Here is a 25,909-nt window from a genome sequence, read left to right as displayed (position 1 = left end):
AAACGCAAACAGACGGAGGCTCCGAGGAGCGACCGCCGCCGCCGCCGCTGCAGTTCGGCCCCGGTGCAGCGGGGGCGCTGTCCGCCGCACCGCCGGGGTTTATCCGCCGTGTAGTTCCTGCAGGCGGTCAAAAAAGAAACCGACAAAAGAGCGAAGAGAGAGTCAAACCTCGAAGGTAAATCCGTCTGAAAATGTAAAGATATTCCTGATTGTTCGACAGCTGTGAATTCTCCCTGTGTCAGATAACTGCTCTGTCGCCAACAACACGGTGCCTCGCTGTAATCGGTCACATGCAACCTTAGCTTCCTCGGCTAACGCTGCTAGCAAGGCGGCGCCGGTGAGGAGAGGCCCGTTTAGTCGATTTTGATATTTTTTATTAAACTGGTCGTCGTCTTCTTATTTTTTTTTAATGAGAAACAACTTCAGATTTGTTGCTACAGTTTAGCAAAACCAACAAATTACTACGTTACGGCGAATCAACAAGAAATTGCAAAGTTATCCAGGGTATCTGGAGGGCTGTAAGTGTTAAAAACACACATAAATTCCTGTTTCAGCCTCAAAAAAGACCAGTTAATGCCTTTAAAAAGTGCCCTTATAGTTATTATATGTTAAACGTATTTTTGTAGCCTGCTGCAGGCGGGAATATAATGTTTTTGTGGGTTAATTGACCTAAAATAAGGAGGCCTGGCAGCAGGTGGACCTTCCTATCAGTCCAGTCTCTGCTGCTTGTCCAGGCCCGGGTGCTTTTAATGATTGATTATTGATATTGTGAGGAATCATTGTGTTATACAGCAGAAACACATCAATACAAAGACACCCAGGCCACAGCATCCCTCTTTACTGTGTGTGCTACAGAAAATATCTGTATAAAGAAGCAGTTTATATTGGAAATATAAACAGTTTGATGATTTAAAGGGAAACGTCAGCAGGGATGATGAACTAGTTTAAGTCGCTGTTGTGTTGTGACTTGCCGAGTTGCAGATGCAGGTTCATTTGTGGTAAATCCTGCCTGTGTTGTGGTGATATTTGTGATGAAACTAGAGTTCAGAAACACCGTGAAAACTTTATCCCAGGTAAATTTCCTTTCTTTAGCTCACGTCTGTCATGAACAGCTTTAACACTCATCAGAAAATGAGAGAGAAGACAAACAGCTTTAGTGATGTAAAGCCTTTGATTTTGTAATATCACTATAACTTTTCTAAACAGGAAACGGGCACATTTCCTCCGCCACTTATTGCCCTTCATTGGTACATGAACAAATAAACCACGTACTTTTAAGTCTTGTATCTGCTAAGATCTGTTTGTAATAATTGAAGAACTTAAAATGGAGCAGGGAGATGCACAGAGTTACTGTATTAACTCTCCAGAGGTTAAAGGCCTAAAACTAATGCTCACTATAGAGAGAGGAGGCTTCTAGTATTCAGCTGACCTTAATTGGTGTGAAGTTAGATGCTCCATATAATGAAAACACCTCAGTTGAATGCAGAACGAGGCGTGCTGTAATTCTTGTTTCTCAAATGTTGACAGAAGGTTTATACTGCTGGTCAGATGAATCAGAGAACCTGAAGACTTTGACTTGGCTTTCAGTGAAATTGCTTGTATGAAGATGTGTCTTGTAACTTCTCACTGTTTCTTAACATTTCACTTTTTACATTTAGGCCAAACAAGTCTATAACGTGTAGAATAACCAGTAAATACTTGTTAGTTGTAGTTCTAAAGAGTACCACGAAGTAGTGGTAGTAGTCAATTAAAAACTGCTTGATTAAAGCAGGATTTATTGCTTTAATAGTATTAGACTGTGTTACTGTGTAAGTCCATCACAGGTGGAGGCCTTCCTCCAATAATTCAGTTTATTTTTGAAGTATTTTTGGGGCCGTTTAAGCCTTTATTACAGACAGAAAACCCTTAAACCCCTAAACTCCTTCACATTCAGTCTATTGTTGCACTATTGATATTGGTATTGAGTCAAAAAAAATTGTCGTTATTTAGTGTATTGAGTACAGTTGCAGGTCACAGTCATCAAACCGGCCTGTTGCCTCTTATACATATTTACATTCCTGCATTTCTGCATATTACATGAGAAACAGATGGCTCTGGTCTAAAGTCTGGGCCATAACTTTTGCACATGAGGTTAATCTGTTGTCTCTTTTTTAAATTCCTGCAGGTCGAAGCTGAGGGCCATGGCTCGTGGGCAGCAGAAGATTCAGTCCCAGCAGAAGAATGCCAAGAAGGCAGCAGAGAAGAAGAAATCTCACGGCGCTGACCAGAAGACTGCAGCGAAGGCCGCTCTGGTCCACACCTGCCCTGTCTGCCGGGTGAGTACAACACGGTGCTGCAGCGTGTTCACTCCTTTTCAGCTGAAGATTTGAGGCTTTTCTCAAGACAGACAGATAATAACAAAGCTCCAAAGCTTGTTTCACTCATCTGAAGCACTGTTTCAGAACATTGTGTCAAATGAAGGATACCATGTGACTGATACCTCTGGTGCTTCACTGAATCAGTTTTTAAAGTTTTCCAGGTAAACTGTGTGAAGGCACATGGACCTATCTCATGGAATCATTGAGAAATAAAGTGATAAATGCCAGAAAGACATAATCATAAATGTTGGAGCCATATTACGAGTTTTTGAAGCTACACAAGAAAAATCTGAAGGATGCGGTATTTAAGTTAAATTTTGAAATATTGAGTTTTGATAAGGGGCCTTATGGGGCACCCATAAGGGGCCTTAAGCAGAATATGGTTGATGGATGATATGATTACCTGATACTCACCTGTGTAGGTGCTAATTATGCTGTTCCTTATGATCTGGAAGTCTATATGTAGGTCTTGGATTTGTTGGCTGTCAGGTTAGATGATAATGTTGATACCAGGTCCGAACAGGACCTATAACTACTGATCAGTGTTGTGGTGCTTTGACCTGAGTCTTGAAGGGCTGCTTTAAGTTGTTCAAACCACCAGATGTCACTGTACTTGCACTTTTCCACAGTAGAATCTGTTAAAGATTCAGTAAGTTCTTTACTGGTGCTGGTTTATACTGAGTCCATCAGGTTTATGTATTTGATTTGCTAATTGTTTGCTGAGCAGTTTGAGTTTCTGCAGAAGTTCATTCCTTATAACTTTTAGGTTCTGCTTCCCTGTTGATCTCAACATGGCTGAAGTATGTAATCTAAGTGTTGTCACTGCATGAAACATTAGTTTCAGTAGAGCAGAGTCTTGTTGCTATAAGATAAAATAAACTAATACCCTGATTCTCCTTTTTCCTTTCAGACTCAGATGCCTGACCCCAAGACTTTCAAGCAGCACTTTGAGAGCAAACATCCCAAGTCCCCCATGCCCCCTGAGCTGGCAGACGTTCAGGCATAAAGGACTGCCGACTGGACCTGAACCTGGGTAAGAACAACCGCACTAGTAGTGCTGTGCTCACAGGAAGCTGTGGTTAAATTAAACCTCTGGAAGTTTTGCGTTCTTGTAGATTATCAGGGTGCAACCGAAATAATACCGGAAGTAACTAATTATTCCAAGGGTCTTTGTCAATTCAATTGGTCACTGTTAATATTTTCAAACCACAACCACGACACTAAAAAACAACAAAACCTGTTGTTTACAGATACACAATGACCACGGACTAAACGTTGAATTGCGGCGCCTGAAGGATGTTGATGACGAACACTGGGACCCGTCAGTATTCATGGACAGCGGGTTGGGATGGAGGGAGGGGTGAATGTGTGTATGTGCTGTGTACGTATGTGTGTGTTTGCGTAAGAGAAAACAGTAATGATGGGGCAGTAGTACACCAGCAGCCCATTTTTTATATTTATTATGTACAACTACCTTGCTATTCCAGATTTAGAGAGGGGAGGGGAAGGGGGGGGGGGGTTCCCAGAAAGCAGAACCAGCAAGCTTGCCTGCTAACACTGAATAAAACGATCCTGTGACTAATGTTGGGGAAGGTTGACGAGACTGAAAAAGCTACAATGAGACGTAAAAAACAATAGTTTTGAATGTGTGGCTAGCTAACAGCTGGTTGTACTAAACACTGTGTCGTCCAGAGGAATAGATGGCACATTCAAACCCCCCCACTATAGATTTCATCGCTCATCCACAGTCGACATGGCACTGCTGTTGGGTTACGTAAAACCTTTGAGCTCCAATCACTAGAGGGTATTCACATGATGTTGCCGTCTGTGCTTCCCCTCCATACAAGATTCAGATGAGGAGTTTTAATGACCATCTGAAAATGACCAAAGTCTCGTCGTGTAACTGCAGAGTTGATGGATATTGGTTTTGAATTGCAGGATATTGGTTGAAATATTTTTTGGAGATTCATGGTTATTGTCTGATAAGAGCGTCAGACTCTACAGCTTTGCCTCCTCTGTGCTGCTGCTCCACAGGTGTCCTCACTCAGAAACACTTTACAACAGTACCTCACGTTAGACCACACAGCAAGTCTCATAGTATGTTTTTTTTTTTTTAACCTCCAAATTCTTCCACTTCTGCTCATTTTAATGTCGTCCTCCTCGGGCACGTTTCACTAAATAATCTTGGCAATAACGTCGTCTTTGTCCCACTTCAGTTAAACCAGGACGAGATGTTTTAAAAACCAAGTGCTAGCTAACTTCTCTAACTCCTAACAAACGTACACAGTTCTGTGCTCATTGATGCTTTCAGCTGTAGTTTCAAAAACATTTCAAGTAGCCCCCCAAGGACTGAAAATTAGATTAAATCCAGTACCTGCCAAAATGATTACTCACGTTTGTTTTTGGTTCTTCATATGTTCACTTGTAGGCAAAAATTCCATGAATTTGCTTTCACTGTACTTTTTTTTTTTTAACCCTTTTCAATAAATTGAACAATGTATTTAATGTGACTGCTCTTCTCAGCTGACTTTGTGTACATGAGATGAAAACTGATGTTCACATTGACTCGTGGTTGTGGTGTTGAGTATGTGTGTGTCCACAGTGGGGCTGCAACTGGTGATTTTCATGATCACTTAGTTGTTTGGTCTGAAAAATGTCAGAAAAAACAAGCCTGTAACAATCCTCAGTCTGCGACAAAGAAAAACACTAATTATAAACGGAACTAGAAAGTAGTTTTCTAACAGTCAATTCATTGACCAATCATTTCGGCTCAAGTTTTCAAGATGTAGTGAAGCAGCCATTTCAAACTGTGCTGTAACTGGTCTAAAACAGATTTAATCTTAATTATTCCAGAAATAAACTAATAATAACGCACCAGAATTAAACTGAAGAGTAATATCGTCAAATATGGTTCACTTCAGTGGGGGAAGAGGACGGATGGAGACTTTTTAGATAGATTGATTGATAGAAGTTTCTCTCAGTCCATTTCATGTTACCACAAGTCAAGATAATGTAAATATATTTTTATTAATTGAATACAGTTTAATAGTCTCTTCATATAGATTTGTGTTGAAACAACGGTAGTGCTGTCATTTTCTTTCTTGTTTATTAAAAAAAAACAAAAAAACAAAACAAAAAACAGGCATCACTAATGGCTTTTTCTGCCATTCCCTATCATTTGCCATTTTCACAATTGAAACCAGTCTGTGAAAACACCTTTGTTTGGTTTGTGCCTGATAGGACAGGCATGAAAAGATTCTAGTTTGGTAGAAAAATTCATGAAATTTAACATTTGTGCTCTTAAAAAATTGACCTGTACATAGCTGACGTTTCTGGTCAAAGTATTGACTCAACCAGCTGAGAATTTGAACATGTATCATCGTGAACATAAGCAAATACCCACAGCCTTGAAAATACAGTAAAAACATGTTAAAGCCTCTGAGTAAAAAAAATGCTGATTTGGAATCTGCAACTGGAAAATTTGATTACAGACAGTGAAATCACTGATTTGAGCCCAGGTCAGATTTCTGGTGCCTTTGTCATCCAACCTGTTTGCCAATGTTTAAAGTTTCCTGCAAAGTTCATGTCAGGGAAAAAAAAAATCATGAATGCACATTTGGACTGTTATCATAGACATCCACAGGTCTTCACCACCATGTTCCGATGTTTTTTGAGGATGACGTTGTTGTTGTCGTCGTAGAAGAGGACGGAGATGGGGCTGAGCTTGGTGGGGGCACAACACGCCTTAGGAACCTCATCGGGCTTCAGGAGGTGGACCTATCAGTGCAGAGTGAAATACAGCTCCTGTTTACAATTTAGGTCTTAATTGAAGACACGTTAATACACAGCTTTTTACTGTTGTAGCTGCTAAAGGTGAAGTTGCTTTTAAATACAAATTATATGCAGTTAGTTTAGTCCAGTGGTTCCCAACCTAAAGGTCAGGAACCCCGCAGGGGTCACAAGGTAAATCTGAGGGGTTGTGAGATTTTAAATGTAAGAGGAAAGAAGAAGAAAAAAGTTCTGTTTGGAGTTTTTCATATGAAACCATGTGAGAAGTTAAAAGGAAGAATCTCTTTTTGGTAGAATTTCTTACACTTCGTTTACAAACTAGACCCTAATTTTTTTCTAAGGGGTCACAAGCCAAACAGATTAGGAACCACTGGTTTGATATGTAACAGGGCAGTCTGCTTTAAAAGTGAATCATATGTGTTAATTTTATCTGCAGTGGAGTAAAAAAGACAGTATTTCCCTTTGAAATGTAGTAGATAGAAGTATAGAGTGGCATGAAATAGAAAATCTTAAGTAATGTACAAGTACTTCAAATATGAATATCTAAATACTGTACAACAGAAACAAGCGTTTACAGAAACAAGAGTACTGCAGCACGTAGAGAGTTTTTATCTACACTATAACAAAAAAGTCTCATCCTGAGTGTTTCCAGGATGAAGCAACAGTGCCACATGTGTCATCACTGTACTGACCACTTGCTGGATGAGGGCGTGGTTGGTGGCGTTCATGCAGGAGCCCAGGGGGTAAAAACACTCTCCATCACAGTAGTAGGCTGAATATCCAGTGGGGGCCAAAACCCAGTCCTGAGCAGAGCAACAGAAATAAAGTTTATGATGAAGAGCAGCAGGCAGGAAAGTCATCCGAAAATATTATAATTTGACAGAAAATCTGTTCAGTGTCACTATAATTTTCTGAGGAAAATTAAATTGCATGCATGTTATTGATTGGACGTATTCAAGATTTCACACAAATACACAGAACAATTTTAAAACACTAAAGTTAGATTAATGATTTTGTAAACTGAGTAAAATGTAAGGATTTCTTTTAAATGTTACTACAACACTTGCTAAAAGTTGGAGTAAATAATAAATAAATGAATAAATTTGTCTTATTAAAACAATTAGTGAAGATTTTTTATCCCTCAGTTTACTCTTTTAAGGATTCTTTATTGTAATTCTTACAAGTTTGCCTTTGTCTACTCGCCAATAAAAACACTAAGACTCATTATGAGACTGAGGTTTGTTTTCCTAAGCTTTGGATTGAATCAACTTGGGGACACAGAATGTTTTTCTTCTCTTAAACAGCGTCAACAATGATACTGATCTTGCAACCAAGAAGAAAATGGGCATCAGACATTAAATGGACCCGAATAAAAACTTGATTATGGTGTAAATCAATAATCAAAGCAGAGGAGCTGACCTTCCATCCCAGGTCGCTGAAGCTGACGTAGAGCTCATGTTTTTTACAGGGCTGACCTCCGTTGTTAGCAGGACTCCGATCTGAACAAGAAAGAAAGAAAAACAACAACATTTGTTGAGATAAAAGTCACTCGATCAGTTTTATGTGTGTTTAGTGAGAATAAAATGATGTTTTCTATTCAAACTTTCATTCATGAACCCTTTTACTTTGAAAAGGTTATCACAGTGAAAATAATTGGCAGGACATTAACCTTTAACACTACAGTTTCTATATTTGAAGGTTTAAACTTTACAAACAACAGTCTCTCTGTGTCATTTCTTGATACCAGTTATTTCTTATTTGATATTAAAAGATGAGGTAATTATCGCCAGTGAAATTCATTTTAAACCCCAAAACCTTTTAAGATGCAAGAAAAATGTGACTGAGTGTTGTGAAGTAAAACGCCTGGAACCTAACTATGGATGCTGGGGACGGGGAGGTCGTATTTGGGTTTCTTCTTGCGGGGGTGAGGTTTGACAGCTCGGGGCGGCCGACACGGGACCTGGCTCTCCCTGAAGAAGGTCACCATGAAGGGCTGTTTGGAGCGAGGCCCCCTGCGACCCACCAACCCGATCCAGCCTGCAGACAGGGAGCGGTCTGGAGAAGAAGTGTTTGAAATTAATATATCAATGATTAAAATAAAGCATAAGAAACTTCATTTACATCACCCAGTAAGTAATAAAAACCAGTTGAACAAGGATTATTATGGTTCTGTGGTATTGTAGCCCAGTGCTGCACCCACCCTCCTCAGTCTCCACATACAGACGGATGCCCAGGTTGCTGCGGGGGTGGAGGAGCCAGTGGTTGGAGGCGGACGTGACGTCGAAGGCCAGCCAGCCCTCCTGTCCTGCAGGCACCGACTGCATGTCCAGCAGCACCAGCTCTGGCTCTCTGGGGGGAAAGGAAATATGTATATTTAAATAAAAACGGCTAAAAGTGAAATTTTGGACTAAAGTGAAAGATTAAAGTTATTTAATTATTGGTCATGATGAATAATACATCAGCTAAAGCAATATGAAAAGATGAGAATAGGGTAGTTAAAGTCTATTTGAATTAAACATTTAATTGGATGTTACACTACTTCAAAATTAAAGCTTGTCTGTATGGATTCAGTGGGAGATGTCAAAGGTCAAATGGTCCCAGATGAAAAGTCATCACTAAAGTTACTACAGTCCATCCTGAGGAGGATGTCATGTGAACCAAATTTCATAGCAATCCATCTAGAAGTTGTCGACACATTTTAGTCAGAACAATCAACCTCAACGTCACCAGAGGAAAAGTGAGGAGAATCACCAAAGTCAGCAGGATTCATCCTCTACAGACCTTCAATGTCTGTACAAACTTCAATGGCAATAAAACATTAACTGAGACATTTCAGTCTGGACCAAAGTGACTGTCAAACAACAAACCAAGACATTTAAGTACAAAGTGGTCTACAAAAATGTAACAAAGGTTAAATCTTTGATTGAGATAAATAAATGTTTCAAAGATTTATTGTGGATGAGCCTAAAGCTGCTGTCAGATCAGTGGCAGAACTATACAAGTACCAAGGTTTGTCAGTACAGAGAGACTAGGGTGTCCTTGTCAAAAGTCTCAAAGTGTTTATTATTTGGCTGCTAGTCGTTGAAAACATGGACAGTAATCATATAAATTTGAGTCAAAGTTCCACTTCAAACGAAACATCTCATAACTTTCACAACAAAAGTGAAAAACAGAGAAAGAGAAAGTTTGAACCTGTGTCTGTTGTCTCTCTTGATCTCGTAGACGGAGATGTGCAGTGTTCGGTTTGCCCTCTGACCCATCGTCAGGGTCTTATAGATCCGAAACTCTGCTGCGGTCACTGTCTCCCCCTGAGGGAGGGGAGTCAGGTCGAAACGAAACTCCTTCCAGTATGGACGAGGCTGCAGGAGGTCTCGCTCCTGCTCCACTGCAGAGACACAAAGACACATGTCTGTGTGTTAGAATATCATCTCAAAAAAGCAGTGAGTCAGTTATTCACAAATAAATAAGCAACAGAGAATAAATATAGTGAACACAAGCTTTTTCTCACATGAAGTTTATGCTAAAACATCAACAGATGTTGTTTGTTTTTTTTAAGCTATGAAAGAGAAAATTTCTTAAATATTAGTGGAAGCACTGACGTTTTATTTTTGGAATAATCTTGGATGTATGAAGACTGACCACCTCATGGAGGCGCTGGCACTAATTTACGGCTCCTCTCTGGATGCTCATCCAGAGCAAGAGCAGAGACCACAAGAGCAAAAAAAGAAAACCAACCACAAGTAGTAGACAGTTTAGAGCCACAGACCTCTAAAGAAGATCATTATTCAATCAATCAATCAGTCAATCCACAGAATATTGAGAGGATTTGTTTCTTTTCTGTATCTTAAACTGAATATCTTTGAGATTTTGAATGTTTTTATGTTTAGCTAAACAAGAAATATATCAAAGTAGTACAGTAATGAAAGCCAAAAACTTGGTACCTAACCTAAACCTGACCTAAGAAAAATAACTGTGCAAATGAAACGGCAAAAAAGCAGAGATAATATTCAGTGAAGCAAATGAAAGTTAAAGGTCGGCTGTGCAGAGGCGTGGGAGAAAGCAGACGTAAGAGGAGAAACTGTGAAAGCAGAAGAGTGAAGAAGAGGAGCAGCAGTGTGAAGGTGTGGAGGAGATGAGAGCACTGGGAGATGAGTCAGTGAAGAGGAAACACGTTTCTAATCCTTCACTAAACCAGCAACAAGGCTGAAAATATGTTTCCTCTTCTAGTTGCTCAAGGTGAAGCAGATTTTAACAACCTTACTGTTGTTTTGTTAAAGTTGTAATAATGCATCAGATTTTTTTTACTGATTTAACAACAACAGTTATCAGAAAAATAGTGGAGTAAAGAAAATGAGAGTACATCTATTTACCATTTGCTGAACCTTCAAAACTGTTCTTAAAGACTTGATTCACAATTTTCCTTTGTCTTAAAACCATAAGTGAAAGAGGTTTTTCTTCACCTCCTGATTCAGTGGAAGTGAGTGGGGATAAAATCCAGTCCTCGCTCTGTAGATGCATCTAAAAGTTTACCTGAAGTTAATGTATATGAGCAGTCTGAGTGAAAACAAAGCAGATCTCTTCTTCAGTTGTGTAAGATTCCCTGTTGAGCTGCAGAGGGATGGTAACAAAGAGGAAACTTTACACTGAAAAGCTGCAACCTGTTCACTTAAACTAATTTGGAAGGTTGAAGCTTTATATTGTCTCTAGATTAACGTTTTTGTACAGAAGGACTGAAGATTGTGTCCCCATCACTTACACTGTGAGCATATTAAGATAACTAACTCTTAGAGAGCTGTGTAAACAGGGGGACGGACTACAATGATCACACTGTTTCAGCCTGACCAGTGTTTACAGACAGGTTTCAAACACTGAACCTGTCCTTTAAGTACAGCACATATCTTAGTCTGTCTCTGGTCCTCAGCTCGGCGCAGTTTCACAAAGTTGTTCTCATAAAGGATAAAACACGTGGTTTAAGTCCTGAAGCCGGAAGAGTGGAAAATACATTTTTTTTCCTCTTCCAAGTTTTACTGTGCACAACTTCAGTTCTGTATTTACCCAGAGAAGATTTATGAGGCGTGTATGCTCTTTTTCACCAACTTCCGACATCACACCCACGCGCCACTGAAAATGTGAAATGCCTTGCTAAAGAGCACATCAACAGCAGCAGCTGGAGAACATGTCGAGTTCCACTTCAGATGATCCTCACACTGACACACATCAACGTGAAGGTCCTGTTCAAGAACAATGAGTAAACGAAGCAGGCAAACACACACACACATGTGGAACACTAGTGCACTGTGTGTGTGTGTGTGTGTGTGTGTGTGTGTGTGTGTGTGTGTGTGTGTGTGTGTGTGTGTGTGTGTGTGTGTCCTTGTGGAACCCCACAGGGACACGAAACAGCTCTGGTTAGTGAGGTTTGGCACATGCACACACACACACACACACACACACAGACAGACACACACACACACACACACACACAAAATGAATACATGGTAAATAGAGATACTAAGGACAGGACACCCCTGATGGGTTGGGTGTGCTCATATCAGCACACACACACGCACGCACACACACTGCAGTAATTAGAGACACTTAGTGCCCTGAACCACAGCAGCTGCTCAGCACACACACCATAATTGCAGCCCTGCCTGGTATATTTAGAGTCGCTCCCTCCACAGCAGTATTTTCATCTCGCTTCGGACCGTTTGCATTTTTTTTTTCAGTGTGTGTCAGTGGGGCCTTTAATTCTAACCAGCTGTGTCTTCCCATTACATATGCGTAGGAACACACACCCATGGTTGTTTGATTCAACGTACATGAGCGACACACACTGATTAGATTAGTTATGGGAGTAGAAACTAAATATACCATCTCTGCAGCGGATCAGTGACATTTTAAAATTTTCATCACACGAGTAGGAGAAGCACAAAATGTTACCTGACTGTAATTCTCTGTGTTGCATAAGAGTCGTGCAAATACACAATGTGCCTGTAGTTGCCTGTAGTTGTCTTTTTGAAGTCCTCTGAATCTGCACCTTTGTCTAAAATGCATTTTGATGACGTTTGAAGAGTTTCACCACAAAACACCAGCTTCACTGTGTGAAAGGAAACACTGGCTGTGACTGACTGTGGGTCACTATTAAAGCCATGAGTCACTTTGAGGCACCTTTGTTTACAAAATCCCAGTGGTTTGGAGGAGGAGATGCTGTGTTTTTGCAGTGCTGACTGATAAATTTCAGGGTGCGTTTTCTCCTCCAAAACAGAGGAGAAGTTTGAAAAGGAAACCTCTCATTTGATGCGAGTTCATTAAAGACCCCGAGCAGAGAGATGGGGGTGGGGGGGGTGATGTTTCCCACGGTGAACTGGGCTCAGATCATCATCCCATTCCAGAGAAGCTGGAGGAAGGAAGCCATCAAGACGAGGATGTTTAATTTCTGAGCTCTGACAGATAGGCATCAGTCAGGCTGCTGTGTGGTTTTGACAGAGGCACAAACACTAACACAAGGTCTGGGTGGCAGTGTTTAACAGGATTTTCTTCTATATTTAGGGATGTAATTGTGCTGTTTATTTTATTGATTAATCAATTGTTTTGCCGTCACAACATCCCAGAGGCCTCAAAAAGCTTTTTTTGATTTTGTTTTACTGTCCAAAACCTAAAGATATTAGATTTATTTTCATACACGGCAAAGAAGTGGGACATTTTCATATCTCAGAAGCAGGGACCAGCACATTTTTGGGGTTTTATGGCTTAAAAAATGATTGAAATGATTATAAGATTATCAAAATAGCTGCCCTGTACGTCATTGAAAATCTGACTCTGAGAAAGCTTGTATGATTTCATTTGACTGACGAGCATCCACGAGAAGCTCTGAGCTGTTCTGGACTGTTCAGTGGTCGGTTCTCAGAGCTGCAGCGGGTCGGCTCGGTGCAGTGTGGCTGTAGCAGCAGGGACCTCGGCTGGTGGATTTAGGAATGCTGGGCTGAAATGGAAACCTACCAATATAGTTCTGACATTGGTTTTAATTCTCTCTCTGGGGGTGAATGTTTGTGGAAATTTGCACAGCAAAGAAACTAAAATGGCAGCACCAACATGTCACTGTCAGTGTCACCAAGTTCACACACAGTGTAATTTCATCTCCTCACAGTTTACATTTTGTTGCCAAACCGCAAAGTCAAAAACTGCTCTGTCATTCAGGACTGATGATAAAAATGTTCTCAAAGTTCAAGGAATAGTTTGGAAATTCACTTATTTGCTCAGCCAAGAGTTGGATGAGACGACTGATACATGTTTGTCCATTAAATATGGACCTACGGCCTACAGCTGGTTAGCTTAGCTTAGCACAAAGATCTGAAACAGAGGGAAACAGCAGCAGGTTCTGTTCAAAGGTAATAAAACCAACCAGCACCTCTAAAGCTCACTCATCAACACACCAGAGCTCATTTGTTTAATAAGGCAAAACTCAATGGAAAAGTAAAAACCATTTACAACGATTTCTGTAGTGAGTCCCTGCACGAGGCCAGGAAGAAGTCGGGCCTGACCTGAACCTGAACCTTATCTGAACACGAGAAACACAACTGGAGAAACAGATTTTGACACAACGCCATAACTCCACTGTAAAACTAAAATATGTCGTTTTACACTTTGAGTTATGTGCAGATTAAACCAGGTGTCTTCATCGTTTTTTCCTTGGGGGCCAAACTGGCGGGACACTGTCAACAGGGGAGCTGCTTATGTTAAACACCGAAACCTGCACAACTTTGAGTGCGTGGTTTGGGATTGTAACTCTGCTTGAAACCAGAGCTGTTCTGGTAGCATGTTCAACACAAATGATTCAAAAAATCATCTTTCCATTGTTCCTGAAACTTCCTGCTCATACTTTTCTTTTTTACTCTGACCACCCACAGTCTGCCACTGTGGTAAAGTGAGCCATCAAGACCAGATCCAGTCCAGCCAGCCCCCTTCTGGAGTTTATTGTGATTCTCCTTGTGCCTTTACATTATGGGAGCTGGAAGCAGCCAAAATCTAAATGCACTCGGATAATTTCTTCAAATCCAAACTCTCATTAAAAACCTTTCCATTATAGGTTTGCTGAACTTTTCAGTGGATTCTACTTTAGAGTGACTCTGACTATCACCACATGAAATGTCAAGTCATCTCAAGGAGTCAATGAAGCTGCTGGGGCTGGCGTTGCTAAAAGTCAATTTAATTCTCCCTAAGACTGCACAGTTTAATTCACTGGTCCTATAAGGTAATGATTAATCTAAACAGGAATCTATAATCTATATAACATTTCAGCAAATGTATTAAGGAATAGGGAATTTTCCATCTTTACATTGTTAAAGCCAATGATTTAAAAAACAACTTTAAATTTCATAGGACAAATTTAACAGCTAACTGCTGGCTCCAGGTGCATATTAAACATACAGACATGAGAGTGGCATCAATATTTTCATCTGACTTAAGAAAACCAATATGTGTATTTCCCAAATCAAGCTGTGCCTCTAAGATGGTAGAGTGACATCCCTGTGTGCTTTTATTTTGGTGAGACCTTTTGCTGCTGTTATTTTCCTCCACTGGGTTTTGTCTGTAGTTTCTGATTTTCCACTGATGCATGATGAGTTTTTGTAGGTGGCTCTTGTTCTTTGTTCAGTTCTCTCTCATCCAAACCCACTGGGGACGTGAGCTGCACCACTTCCTGTGCGCCACAGGATCACCTGCCCACAGCCAGGTGAGCAGGGACCTCTGGCGCAGGTCCTCATGTTTCCACGGTGCTTTGGGAGGTGAAAAGGTTAAAGAAATCACCACTCACCCAGGTTGACGAAGCTCATCACGGTGTCGGCCTCGCTGACCACGGTCCCCAGCGGCGGGGTGTGAGTGCTGAGGGTCGGCAGGGCTGCGTGGTTGGCCTGAGCCACCCTCTCCGTCCCTCCAAACTTCCCCACGCCAGGCCCGTTCACGATGATCTCATTCCCCTCATCCTCCCCGTCAGCCGACATGGCGTGGTACAGGTCCAGCATGAAGAGCGGCGCCGAGGAGGGCGGCCGCAGCGGCGGGTGGGGCCTGGGGCGCCCCGGCAGACCCAGGATGGACAGGATCTCCTTCTGCATCTCCTTCTTCTCTCGGCCGCTGAGCCGCTTGAAGCTGGAGTGCACCACGGCCTCGGCCTGCTGGCTCCACAGGGAGGGGAAGAGCAGCAGGAGCAGCGGCAGCAGGAGCAGGGTCCTGGGGTGGAGGAGAGGCCAGTGGGGGGTGGAGGTGGCTCTGAAGAGGAGCTGCCGTTTCTCGGTGCAAACGCAGGGGAAGCTGGAGGAGACGTCTGAGGACATGGCTGTGGCTTCTTCTTCTTCTGTTGTTTTCCTCACAAATAATCTGCTGCACAAACTTTACTCAGGTTTTTACTCCCTCCAGTGCGTCCAGGCTGGGAAACACAGGGCCCCCTCCTCGGTCCAGGGTGTCCCCAGAGTCCCCGCAGAGCTGATTTATGCCTGATGTGTTTGGAGCAGAGCTGGGACGTGTTTACTCTCCCTCCCCCCCCCGGCTTTCCTCTCTCCCTCTTCTTTAATCTCGAAGAACCCCCCCCCCTCACCCTCTGATGTCTCACCTCAGCTGTGCAGCACAAGCAGCAGAGATAATGAGAGTGGGGCCATGATTATACACTTTTTTCTTTTCTCTTTGCTGCGCTTTGAAGCGCTAAACCTGGGGGGTGGACAGTGGTTTCAGTGAAGAGCAGGTGCTGCAGAGACTGCAGGTAAACCTGAGAGCTGCGTCATCAACTTCCCTTTGACGTCACGACGACACAAAGACGGTCACACCTGCGGCGACTCACGGGAAATCAGCGGAGAAGTCACCGCCGGAAGCTTCACCCGTTCATCCCCGAGCCCTCACTCATCCATCCGACAGCGCTGCGCTCCGCACGCCCCCGGCCTCCAGGTGTCTGCATCCACTTTGTGAAGACGGTAACTCCAGGACTCGGCTCCCTGGCTGCAGCCCTCCAGAGGCCGCAGCTTTCTTCCACAGTCTCAAAGCTCTGCTGCACGGTCGGAGCTGAGGCGCAGAGAGAGAGAGAGAGACAGAGAGACAGAGAGAGAGAGAGAGAGCGCGTCCTGTGTCTGTGTGTGTGTGTGTGTGTGTGTGTGTGAGAGAGCTTGTTCACAGTTGTTCATAACCAGGAGGGAGTTTCCCTCCCTGCCTCCTCCTCCTCCTCCTCCTCTCATCATCACCCCTCCCTGCCTCCTCCCTCCTCCTCCTCCTCCCTCCTCCTCCTCCTCTCTCCTCCTCCTCCTCTCATCATCACCCTCCCGGCGGTCTCTCTGGGAGACCTCATCTCTCTCTCTCTCTCTCTCTCTCTCTCTTTACCTCCACCCATCCATCTTTTCATCTTCTCATGACTGCCTCCTTTCATAGCCGCTCAACGTTGAGTGTCTTGGCGGGAAAGATGTCCAGTGGCCTGATGCCCCGTTAGGTGGTGAGATCTCCAGGCAGAACTGGTGTCAAGGATTTAGTTTCTTGACTAAAGACGCTCACACCTGCGCTGAGTTGGAGATACCAGACAAGTCAGAAATAATACAGTTTTTGCACTGAACACTAGGTCACTAAAAGTTCTTGTAATCTTGTCATTTTAATTAGTTTTTCTCAGATTTCTCTCTGGATTTTGATGACATGCACTTGAGGATTAAGATAAAAATGTTATTGTTAGCCTGCTCACTCTTTTTCTCTATTTTAATCATTTTTTCCCTTTTTCATCAAGGTCAAAAGAAAAGTTATATAATATATACAATATGTGTTTTATTTGTTTTTCCACTTTATTTCCAGTATGATTTCCTTTCATTCATGTATTTATATTTCTGGCTTCATGTTCTGTCAGTTTTGGGACTCCATAACTGTGGCACATTTCTCACTTTGGATAAATATTTTTTTTTTCTTTGCCAAAGCTCTAAAATCTCAAACATCACTGAGGGTTGGATCTAACAAAATGGAAAACATCACATTTGAACTGTGTTAGGTTGAACGGCCTCAACCTAACACTTCTGGACTTGCACTCTGAAGTGGCAGGTTTTGTGTTGCACTGTGCTACACCGTTTCCCGTCGAGCTGTTCATCAGTTTACTGAGCTTGCCCTGCAGCAGACCTAATGCAAACACACTCGGTGTATGTGTGTGTCTAAACCAAAAGGATCTGGAGGGAAGAAATGACTCAAATATAGTAGTGAGGTTCAGCCCTGTGCCAGCTCGTGTTTGTGTACTCTTTTCTTCAAAGCAGCCTGGTACTTGTGGTCACTTTGAAAGGCATGAATAACACTGACCAAACCAAACTGACCGCGGTTCATTCTGTCCTGGCCGAAAGGGCGAGTCCCAAATGCCAGGAATTAACGCTCTGCCCATTTTGTTTTTCTTTTCTCTGCACATCTGCAACTTTAGGAGGTTTTGTCTGGAGAGATAATGGTGAGAGAGGATGAAGAGGAGGTGGTGAAGGAAAAGCGAGGGAGTGAGTAGAGGAGGAGAGACAGAGAGAGGAAAAGGAGGGGATGTGGAGGAACTGAGTGCCCTTGAAACCATACAAACCCACCAAAAATGAAAAATGACATTCCTGGGAGACAGAAGTGGTGGAACAGAGCGAGGACTGTCATCAGAGAGAGGTCTGGGATGACAGATGGACTGCAGGGAGGACGGGCGTAGATGGATTGAGAGTGGACAGAAAATGAGAGGAGGGAATGTGTGTGTGTACACACAGCTGCAGAGGGTGGACTCAGACCTCATCATCTCCGGTGGAACCACCAAATAAACAGGACAAAGTTATTTTCAAATCCTCCGTCTCACACACACACACACACACACACACACACACACACAAACTGGGACTGTGATTAAAAACTTAGTGGCAAATATTCAGAGAGAAAGACGCGAGGAGGAGGAAGAGACATCAGAAATGCCAAATTATTAAAATGACTTTGAGCCGCCAGCACCAGCACCAGCACCAGCTCCTGTGTGTACCTCCTCCCGGTCCAGTGAAGTGAACATCCAGTCGGGTGTGTCCTTATCTCTTACAGGATAATTACCTAGAAATGTCCGGTCAGTGCCTGGGAGCCCGTGGTCTGCTGTCCGGCATGTGTGCATGAAGGCACGCACATGCACACACAAGAGAGGGGAAACAAAATGACATCCATTTAGCTCCTTCCATGTACACTTCAAAAAGATCAGATGTAAGAATGAGCAAACAGCATACAAATAAATTAAAATCATAAAAATGGGGATTAAGAAAAACTGGATCATCCATAAATATAAAGAAAATTAACACAAGTCACGTAGGCAGTGATGTATGCACACAAAAGTAAAAGCAGTTGTGAAAATAGTCAAAACATAAACATTCTAATCATGAAATAAAACCTAAGAACAATGTGAGATAATCACAATGAAAGGAAGCTGAAAGAAAGTTACATCTACGGTTTGCACAATAAAAAATGTGCAGTGCAGTGTGACCACTGGTTGGTGTATATTCTAAAAATTTAACAAACATAAAAAAAAGCAGGTAAATGTAGAAATAAAAATGGACATAAATCAAAGACAAGAGACAGTTTTACTGCAAGCATATTTTTAATACAAAAACAGAACAAAAAAAGTTTATAATTTTAGTTTTTTGTTTAACTTTTACACAATTGACTCCTAGTAACACCCGCCCCTCCCTCCATGTTGTCATCATCACACTAAGAGTAGCACAGCATCAAAAGGTGGTGGACTCGTCTCCTTCGCCCTGAATCCCCCCTCCTCAGAGAGACAATAAATAAATAAAAATCACCTTAAGATGTCTTCTTTCTTACTGTAATTTCATTAGTTTTCATAAACTTCATCTCTTACACTGAGATAACACAGAGACAACTCGGCCCCATCAATGATGGGACATTTGAAAAAAAGCCTAGAAGAAGAGTCGCTGGGGAGGAACACGAGGGAGGAAAACCCGCTCTCATTGGTCCACTCTGCCCAGGACTCCTGTCGTTCATATTTGTAGTTCTCTCTACACATGAAGGGCAAACCCCTTTGGTCATGGTCTGGGAATTATAGTCATTAGCAAAAAAAGAAAATTAAACAAACAAGGCTGCCACTAGAATCAGCGACCTAGTGAATAATGTAATGTTACAATGAAGTAGAAACACACTTTACACACACATAATGTCAAAGAGCGGAGTGGACATTTCCTTGGTACAAAAATCACAATTTCTTTAACCATAATACTAAATCACTCTCCGCCAATGGTGATATGACATGAAACTGAAAAATAAATAGACTTTTCTTTCAAGCTAGATAACAAAAGTACAACTGGATTATAAATTAACCAGAAAAACAACCAGAAGAAAAATGACATTCGCAAATTAAAATTTTGCATACAGTGACTCAAGTCAATGACCTCTATTATTTCCTTTAACAAAGACACACATGATACACACCAACGTGTGTGTGTGTTTGTGTGTGCTGCTGGGTTGCTAAGGGCAACGCAATGTAGACATTAATGTGGAACTGCAGAGGAAGAAACAATTAGTGCATGCTGGTCGTGGAACTCTGCGAACATGGGCATTAACATCAGGTTAGGTTACACATGTCGTATATTGTCAGTAATGTGCTGTTAGTTGTGTGTCACCATAAAAATAGTCCTTTCTATTGCCAGTTTGTGAATTTTGTGTGTCAGATTGTTACGCCGGCATGTGACAGAACCACACCGCCCTTCGCTGAAATGCACACACGAGGCCGATCTTAACGTTCCAGCGGTCGGGAGGAGTCTGCTCTGCGGTGTTTGAGTGTGTGAGTGTTTGCCCTCAGCTGCAGCAGCACCACCACCGCCACTGTCACCACCACCACCGATCCTCTGAGTCTGAGGTTAGACGCTCGGTGGGTGTGTGTGTGTGTGTGTGTCGGGCAGCGTTTCCCGCCTCCTGAGCTCTCCACACGTGGTGTCTGCCTCTGCAGATCTGCTGAGGTGACTCTTTTTCTCGCCAACCAGTCCAGAGGAAGCGACATGGCAGTCGTTGCATATTTTCTTTTTTAACTCATCGTTGAGGCATCTGGCCCACAAGCCAAAATAATAACCCACAATTCTTCTCTTTTTTCCTGAATGTCATCTGAGCTTTTTTTGTTTTTGTAGCTGTGGTGGTGGTGTGTCCCACTCCCTACCCCACCTCTGAGTTAAAATGTGTGTGTTTTTGTGTTATAAAGCAGTTTAAAGACTTTTATGTGTCGCTCTGTCTGATCGGGACAGAAGTGTGTAACACAAAGTAAGGCAGCATCACGTCAAGTCAGTTGGTGTTTGGTTCCACGCTGGTGGGGAACTTTTGAAAGAAGAAGCAGGAGACTGGAAGGCAAATTGGGGTCACTTCTTAAAGGGGGAAGTCGGTTTCAGCCCCGCAGACTCTGGCCTGGGACTGTCAGACCAGAACCTTTCTCCTCTTGTGCAGGTTTTCAGCCACTTTTTCAGAATGGGGAAAGACTGAGAGGGAGACTCACTCATCTTATCCATCTCCTTCTTTCCCCTGTTAAATCAGTCATAGTGCACAGATGCAAGACAATCCCTACGGATGGACGTTTCAGATTGAAGAGCTGGTACACCCAAGATGGCCGATGAGAGCGGTCTACCCTCTGTGAAAGGGAGGTGTAACCGTCCTGCTCCAGTTTCTGTGGCTGGTGTTATTTCTTTGCAGACCCTGGGGTCTTTGGACTGGGAGCCTTCTTGGAGATGGTGGGGATCTTGGAGGGTTTGGCCCCACTGCCGGGTCGTCTCGGGGTGTCTGATGTGTCAGAGCAGACGGAGCGAGCGTCCTGCAGCTCTGATGCGTCTGAGGCATCGCTGCCTCGCCGACTGCTGGCTCTGCTGCCCGCCCGGCTGCCAGCACGGCTGGTCGGACCGCTGGCTCCTCGCTTTGGATCTGACAGGGAGATGAAGAGTTTGCATATGTATTTAATTCATATCATTTAGGTTTTAAAGTTACTGTAAAGTCACTGTAACACAGTAACGTTGGTTGTCTGACTGAAATATCTGAATGAATAATACGTTCATGATCCCCAGAGGATGAATCCCTGTGATTTTGGAGACTTAATCTAGTACCACCAGCAGGTCAGGTTTTCACATAAACCACTCAAATATCTAAACATCTACTTGATGAACTGACACAGTATTTTGTAGTTTTTCACGACATTCCCTCAGCTGTAATTTCTATTTGGTGCTAATGAGCTAATGTTAGCATGCTAATGTTAACACGGCTGTTAAGTGCATGCTTGCAGAACTGCTAGCCTGGCTGTAGACTGTCTTGTTTCATGGTAAGGACAGTGACGTGAAGGAAGATGAAAGTGTTTGACAGTCTGAATATAAGCGCCGTCTCACCACTTCGTCCTGGTTTGCTGGTGTGTGTCGTTCCCCCGTTCTCTCCGGTCAGGGACCCTCGGCTCGAGTGGAAAGTCGGCCTCTTCAGTTTGGAGCCCGACGCCGCCCCCTGCAGGAGCACACAGGAAACATCAGCTGAGGGGAACTCCACTGGGAGCTGAGCGAATGTGCATTGCATCACAGACACACTACACAAATAAACAGCTCTTCACATGGACATGGACACAAAAACAGAGCTACAAACAAATACTCAACACAAAAATGAAAACTACACAGAGAACTCTTAACACACACATATCTACAAATTCTGAATATTATTACGTATCTGTGAAAGGTTTGTATTGAACATTTAACTGCAGCTGCAACTAATAAATATTTTTGATTAATCGATTTTTCTATAAACCTGAGTCAGGGTATCGTCTTCATATTGATTGATTTATCTGATTAACAGTTTAAAACAAAACCATATTCAATTTATTATCAAAACTACACAATTAACAAGCTTAAACCAGTTAATATTGTTGTTTTGTCTGCTAGAAAAAAATGACTGTAATGGATAATAACAAAGTAGTTAGCGATTACTTCTCTGTCAATCAACTAATCAATTAATCAAATAATTATTTCAGCCCTACATTAATCAGATGCAAAAATTCAAATCTGAAAAGTCTTTCAAAGCCTAAACTCAATGTGATTTGTGTGTAAACTGCTTTCACGTTAACTTTGAATCCAGTCTACATGTGTGTGAAGCATTTAATGACCACGCTGTTTATGATTTGTCTCCCTTTAATTTAAAACCTTTCTTCTTCACAGTGTTTTAGCTTCACCACATCACGTTTCCTCTCAAGTTAAAGGTTGGAAAATGTTCACAACCTTCAGGAGATGAAACAACTCTCAACTCAAATCCAAACATGAAAACCACTGAAACTGGAGTTTCAAGTTCTTCACACGACAGCAGCAAAAGTAAAACTTTGTACACGGTGGTGTGTGAGCACCCGGGAGTGTGCGTTAGTGCATTAGCGCGTTCATTGGGGTGGGACAGGGAGGCAGGTAGGTGGGTGGTGGGTGGGGTTGAGTGTGTTACCTCGTGCCCAGGAGTGGTGTGGCTGTGACCGAGATCTGGGCAGCAGTGGCACTTGGTTGGCGTTGGCGTTTTACTGTGAGCCAGCCAGGGCTTGGCATAGTCACGCGAGTGAGTATGGGAGGACTGAAGGGAGGAAGGGAAGGGAGCAAGGAAGGAAGAAAGGAAGGGTGGAGGAGGAGAGCAAAGCAGCATAGGAGAGAAGCAAACAAGGAGGAGGGAGGGAGTTATGGAGGAAGGGAGGAGCGGTTTGATAGCGAGGGAGTGCAGCGCAGTGTGTTTTTGTGTGAGAGCGGATGATTTTTTTTTTTTTTTTTTTTTTTAACAGACACACGTTTTTGAAGCCAGGTTAGCAGGGATGAATGACAGGAACGAGGGGAAAAGACAAAAAGATAAAAGAAAAAAATCAAAACAATGAAACAAGAACAAAAAAAATCACAGTTAAGGATGTGGTGATTTTTGACAACAACAACAGAAGGATGACAACTGAACAATGTGTAACATAAATCTATGAAACACACATACATGAAGTCTCTCTCTCTCTCTTACACACACACACACACACACACACACACACACACACACACACACACACACACACACACACACACACACAGGATTGGTTCTACACAGTAATCAGGTGACAAATGAGACATCAACATCAGGTCTGGTAACAATGGGCTGACAATGACAATGTTTCTATTTAACATTATTACCTCAAACACAAAACAGAAGATGAGTGTGACAGAGTGTGTGTGCCAAAGGTGTGTGTGTGTGTGTGTGTGTGTGTGTTCTTATGCTACAGGACTAAAGCTTCACAGATGTTCTGCTTCTTTTTTCTATTGAGTTAAAGATTGTCTCAGATGGGTTTCACTGGAAACTGGAATAAGACAAAATGACAACTTTATAAATTTCCATGTTTACTGGAATATTCATGTCACCTGCACAGTCTGTTTGTTTGTCTCAAAATTAAATCGTGGACTCAGTTTTTTTTTTTTTTTTTTTTAACGTTTCCTTTGGTTACCTTGAATTTGTCTGTAACTGTGTTTCCATCTGTTTCACCTCGGTGTGAACACAAGGTACCTGCAAGTTTCAGAAATCCAAAACCTGCACTTTTAATTGTCTTTTAAATTATATGTGGTGTGAAATTCAAGATCAATTTCATATTAAATTCCTCCCCGGTTGTAGTATTACAATACCTGCAGAGTAGACCTGAGGTGCATAGAAACTTGTCATGGCATGATGAAAGAAATGGACCTTAAATCATCTGATTCTCTTTGAGGTGAATAAAGTTAGATCCTGTGTCTCCTCTGAAAACACTAGAAATCAGACAACTGAAATGCTGATGTCAGCTCTTACCCTGGAAGATGCAGAGGCCGTCGGTGTGGCAGGGGCAGAGGGTGCAGAGGGAAGAGAGGCACCGCTGTGGGAGGCCGAGGAGGAGGAGCGGGTGGGGGAGGCGTTTCTGGAGCCCGGTTTGGAGCGTCGGCCCCGGGAGCGGAACGCAGCCAGTCCCTGAGACGCTCCCTCAGGAAGGATGAACTTCTCCCTCAGCTCCAGGTTGGTGCGACCACGAGCTGAAGAGAGAAACAGGGAAACAGTGGAGACAAATGAGCTGGTTTGTTTGTGTCGGGGGTCACAGTTTTCCTCCAGCAGGGGGCGGCAGAGGCAGCGAGCAGCGTGAGGGAGAGAGTCAGTGCTTCCTGCAGACATCAGAGTCCGTGCATGTTTCACTTGAGAGTGCACGTGAGCAGAGCGGATGTTTGGAGGGGTGGGGTTGGGGTTTGGGGGTTCAGGGAGTCATAAATGCACTTTGGTTGAGTTGTTTTTAAGGGGGGAGGTGAGTGAGTGTGTTTGGTTTGAGTGCAAAATTAGAAATACTGTAATTAATTTTTTATACGCAACGAAAGTCAGCAAGTCGTCCACATCTGTGGACACGTCTGCGAGACACTCTGTCATCGCTGCAGACAAACCTGTCAACCAGCCCATCAGGGTTTTGGTCTTTCACATACTTCCCTTCATTTCAAGTCCAGAGAAAACATTTTCTCTCCAGAGAGATTCTTCTCTCAACAGAGAGTTCAAATGCTGATTATATCTTTAAAGGAATGGCGCAATATTTTGGGAAATATATTTATTTATCTCCTTTTGAGAGTTTAATGAGAAGATCGATACCTGTCTGTGTGTTAAAAATGAAGCTAGAGCCAGGAAACATTCAGCTTTAGCTTAGCTTAGCATAAAGAATGGAATCAGGGGGAAACAGCTAGCCTGGCTCATCTTTCATCTGAGCTAGAACATGTTTATTCGTGAGCTTTTTTTTTTTTTTACCTTTGGACAGAACCAGGCTAACTGTTTCCCTCTGTTTCCAGTCTTTATGCTAAGCTAAGCTAATCAGCTGCTGGCTGTAGCTTCATATTTACTGTACAGATGTGAAAGAGGTATTAAACTTGTCATCTAATTCTCAGCAAGACAGCAAATAAGTGTATTTCACAAAATGTGCAACTTTTCCTTTAAGGTATGGCAGGTGTCTCCAGTTTTGTGAAAAATGACATTTCACTGAGCGACACACACACTTTCATTGCGTATTTGCTTTCAAAACATCTGAGGGCAGTGGGAGCAAAAGCACAGCCTCTCTTCTCTCGTTTTTCAACAAGCTCTCCCATTTGAGCTCGTTTTCTCTTCTTGCTGCGAAGGAGCATCTCAGCTCTGCAGTGTATACACAGTATGTGTATAAATATATGTGGGGGTCATGCCTGGTTAATGCTTATCAGGAGAGAGCCCAGAGATTCAGGGTTTCTCCCTTCTTCAAAAGACACTCAGCAGCATTCTCGGACAGAAAGTAGTGCAGCAGCCCCAGCAGACAACAACAAGCCTGGAGAAGCCAGCCACGGAGAGGGAGAGAGAGAGAGAGAGAGAGAGAGAGAGAGAGAGAGAGAGAGAGGACAGAAGAGAAAACAAAAAAAAGAAACAAAAAATACACAATAAACTAGAGAAGAAAGACGGAGAAAACATGGAAACAAGATGAAAAAGTGAAGAATGGGGTGTAAAAAAAAAAAGTCAAAAGAGAAGAGAGAGGGCTGCAGCTAGCCGTAGTAGCAGTGCAACTCCTAGCCTCATGGCCATCGTCCCTAGCAACCGGACAGCAAGGCAAGTCAATTAAATGGGTGCACCCTGCAATTACGTCCCCCCTCAACGCCAGCCAGCCAGGTGCACCCTGTAATTGTGTCTCCCACCAACCAGCCATCACATTTAAAGGAGCCGCGTTGGAAGCCAGCGTTATTAGAAACCCAGGCTGGCCACGCCCAGGTCTTACACACTCACTG

General features: G+C 42.8%; 3 protein-coding genes across 26 annotated transcripts in view; 1 reads left to right on the top strand and 2 right to left on the bottom strand.

Moving 5' to 3' along the window:
* The first annotated feature begins 28 nt into the window (after nt 1–28).
* Nucleotides 29–4,867, top strand: LOC139634558 (zinc finger protein 706). Its single transcript, XM_071501078.1, has 4 exons — nt 29–175; nt 2,165–2,315; nt 3,268–3,390; nt 3,608–4,867. Exons 2-3 carry the CDS (start codon nt 2,181–2,183, stop codon nt 3,361–3,363), a joined length of 231 nt encoding a protein of 76 aa, XP_071357179.1. The 5' UTR covers nt 29–175; nt 2,165–2,180; the 3' UTR covers nt 3,364–3,390; nt 3,608–4,867.
* A 498-nt stretch (nt 4,868–5,365) lies between these two features.
* On the bottom strand, nt 5,366–16,321 carry bmp8a (bone morphogenetic protein 8a). Its single transcript, XM_071501076.1, has 7 exons — nt 14,959–16,321; nt 9,339–9,531; nt 8,347–8,495; nt 8,022–8,201; nt 7,566–7,645; nt 6,839–6,949; nt 5,366–6,134 (listed from the first exon to the last, which is right to left on the bottom strand). Exons 1-7 carry the CDS (start codon nt 15,473–15,475, stop codon nt 5,985–5,987), a joined length of 1,380 nt encoding a protein of 459 aa, XP_071357177.1. The 5' UTR covers nt 15,476–16,321; the 3' UTR covers nt 5,366–5,984.
* Nucleotides 16,322–18,719: 2,398 nt separating this feature from the next.
* macf1a (microtubule actin crosslinking factor 1a) overlaps nt 18,720–25,909 on the bottom strand; it is a 224,626-nt gene continuing 217,436 nt past the window's right edge. For 18 of the 24 annotated variants that reach the window (XM_071501060.1, XM_071501061.1, XM_071501068.1 and 15 more), the window contains 4 exons: nt 23,949–24,166; nt 22,593–22,715; nt 21,512–21,620; nt 18,720–21,056 (listed from right to left, as the gene is read on the bottom strand). In XM_071501060.1, the coding sequence (XP_071357161.1) occupies nt 20,818–21,056; nt 21,512–21,620; nt 22,593–22,715; nt 23,949–24,166 (689 nt within the window). In that variant the 3' untranslated portion in view covers nt 18,720–20,817. The remainder of the gene's footprint in view (nt 21,057–21,511; nt 21,621–22,592; nt 22,716–23,948; nt 24,167–25,909) is intronic. The other 6 variants (XM_071501071.1, XM_071501070.1, XM_071501069.1 and 3 more) reach the window with 1 other exon arrangement.

Source organism: Trachinotus anak, unplaced genomic scaffold (assembly GCF_046630095.1).
Source record: "Trachinotus anak isolate AG129_WGS33_773 ecotype Australia unplaced genomic scaffold, CSIRO_AGI_Tana_v1 ptg000016l, whole genome shotgun sequence".
Lineage (NCBI taxonomy): Eukaryota > Metazoa > Chordata > Actinopteri > Carangiformes > Carangidae > Trachinotus > Trachinotus anak.
This window is presented reverse-complemented; position numbering and strand designations above follow the sequence as displayed.

Excerpts from the sequence above, each read along its gene's own strand:
- bmp8a (XM_071501076.1), bottom strand. The coding sequence starts at position 15,475 with ATGTCCTCAGACGTCTCCTCCAGCTTCCCCTGCGTTTGCACCGAGAAA. Across the intron at positions 8,496-9,338 it reads AAGAGAGACAACAGACACAG|AGAGCCAGAGCTGGTGCTGC; the intron begins GTTCAAACTTTC and ends CTTTCCCCCCAG. Across the intron at positions 6,950-7,565 it reads TCAGCGACCTGGGATGGAAG|GACTGGGTTTTGGCCCCCAC; the intron begins GTCAGCTCCTCT and ends TGCTCTGCTCAG.
- LOC139634558 (XM_071501078.1), top strand. The coding sequence starts at position 2,181 with ATGGCTCGTGGGCAGCAGAAGATTCAGTCCCAGCAGAAGAATGCCAAG. Across the intron at positions 2,316-3,267 it reads ACACCTGCCCTGTCTGCCGG|ACTCAGATGCCTGACCCCAA; the intron begins GTGAGTACAACA and ends TTTTCCTTTCAG.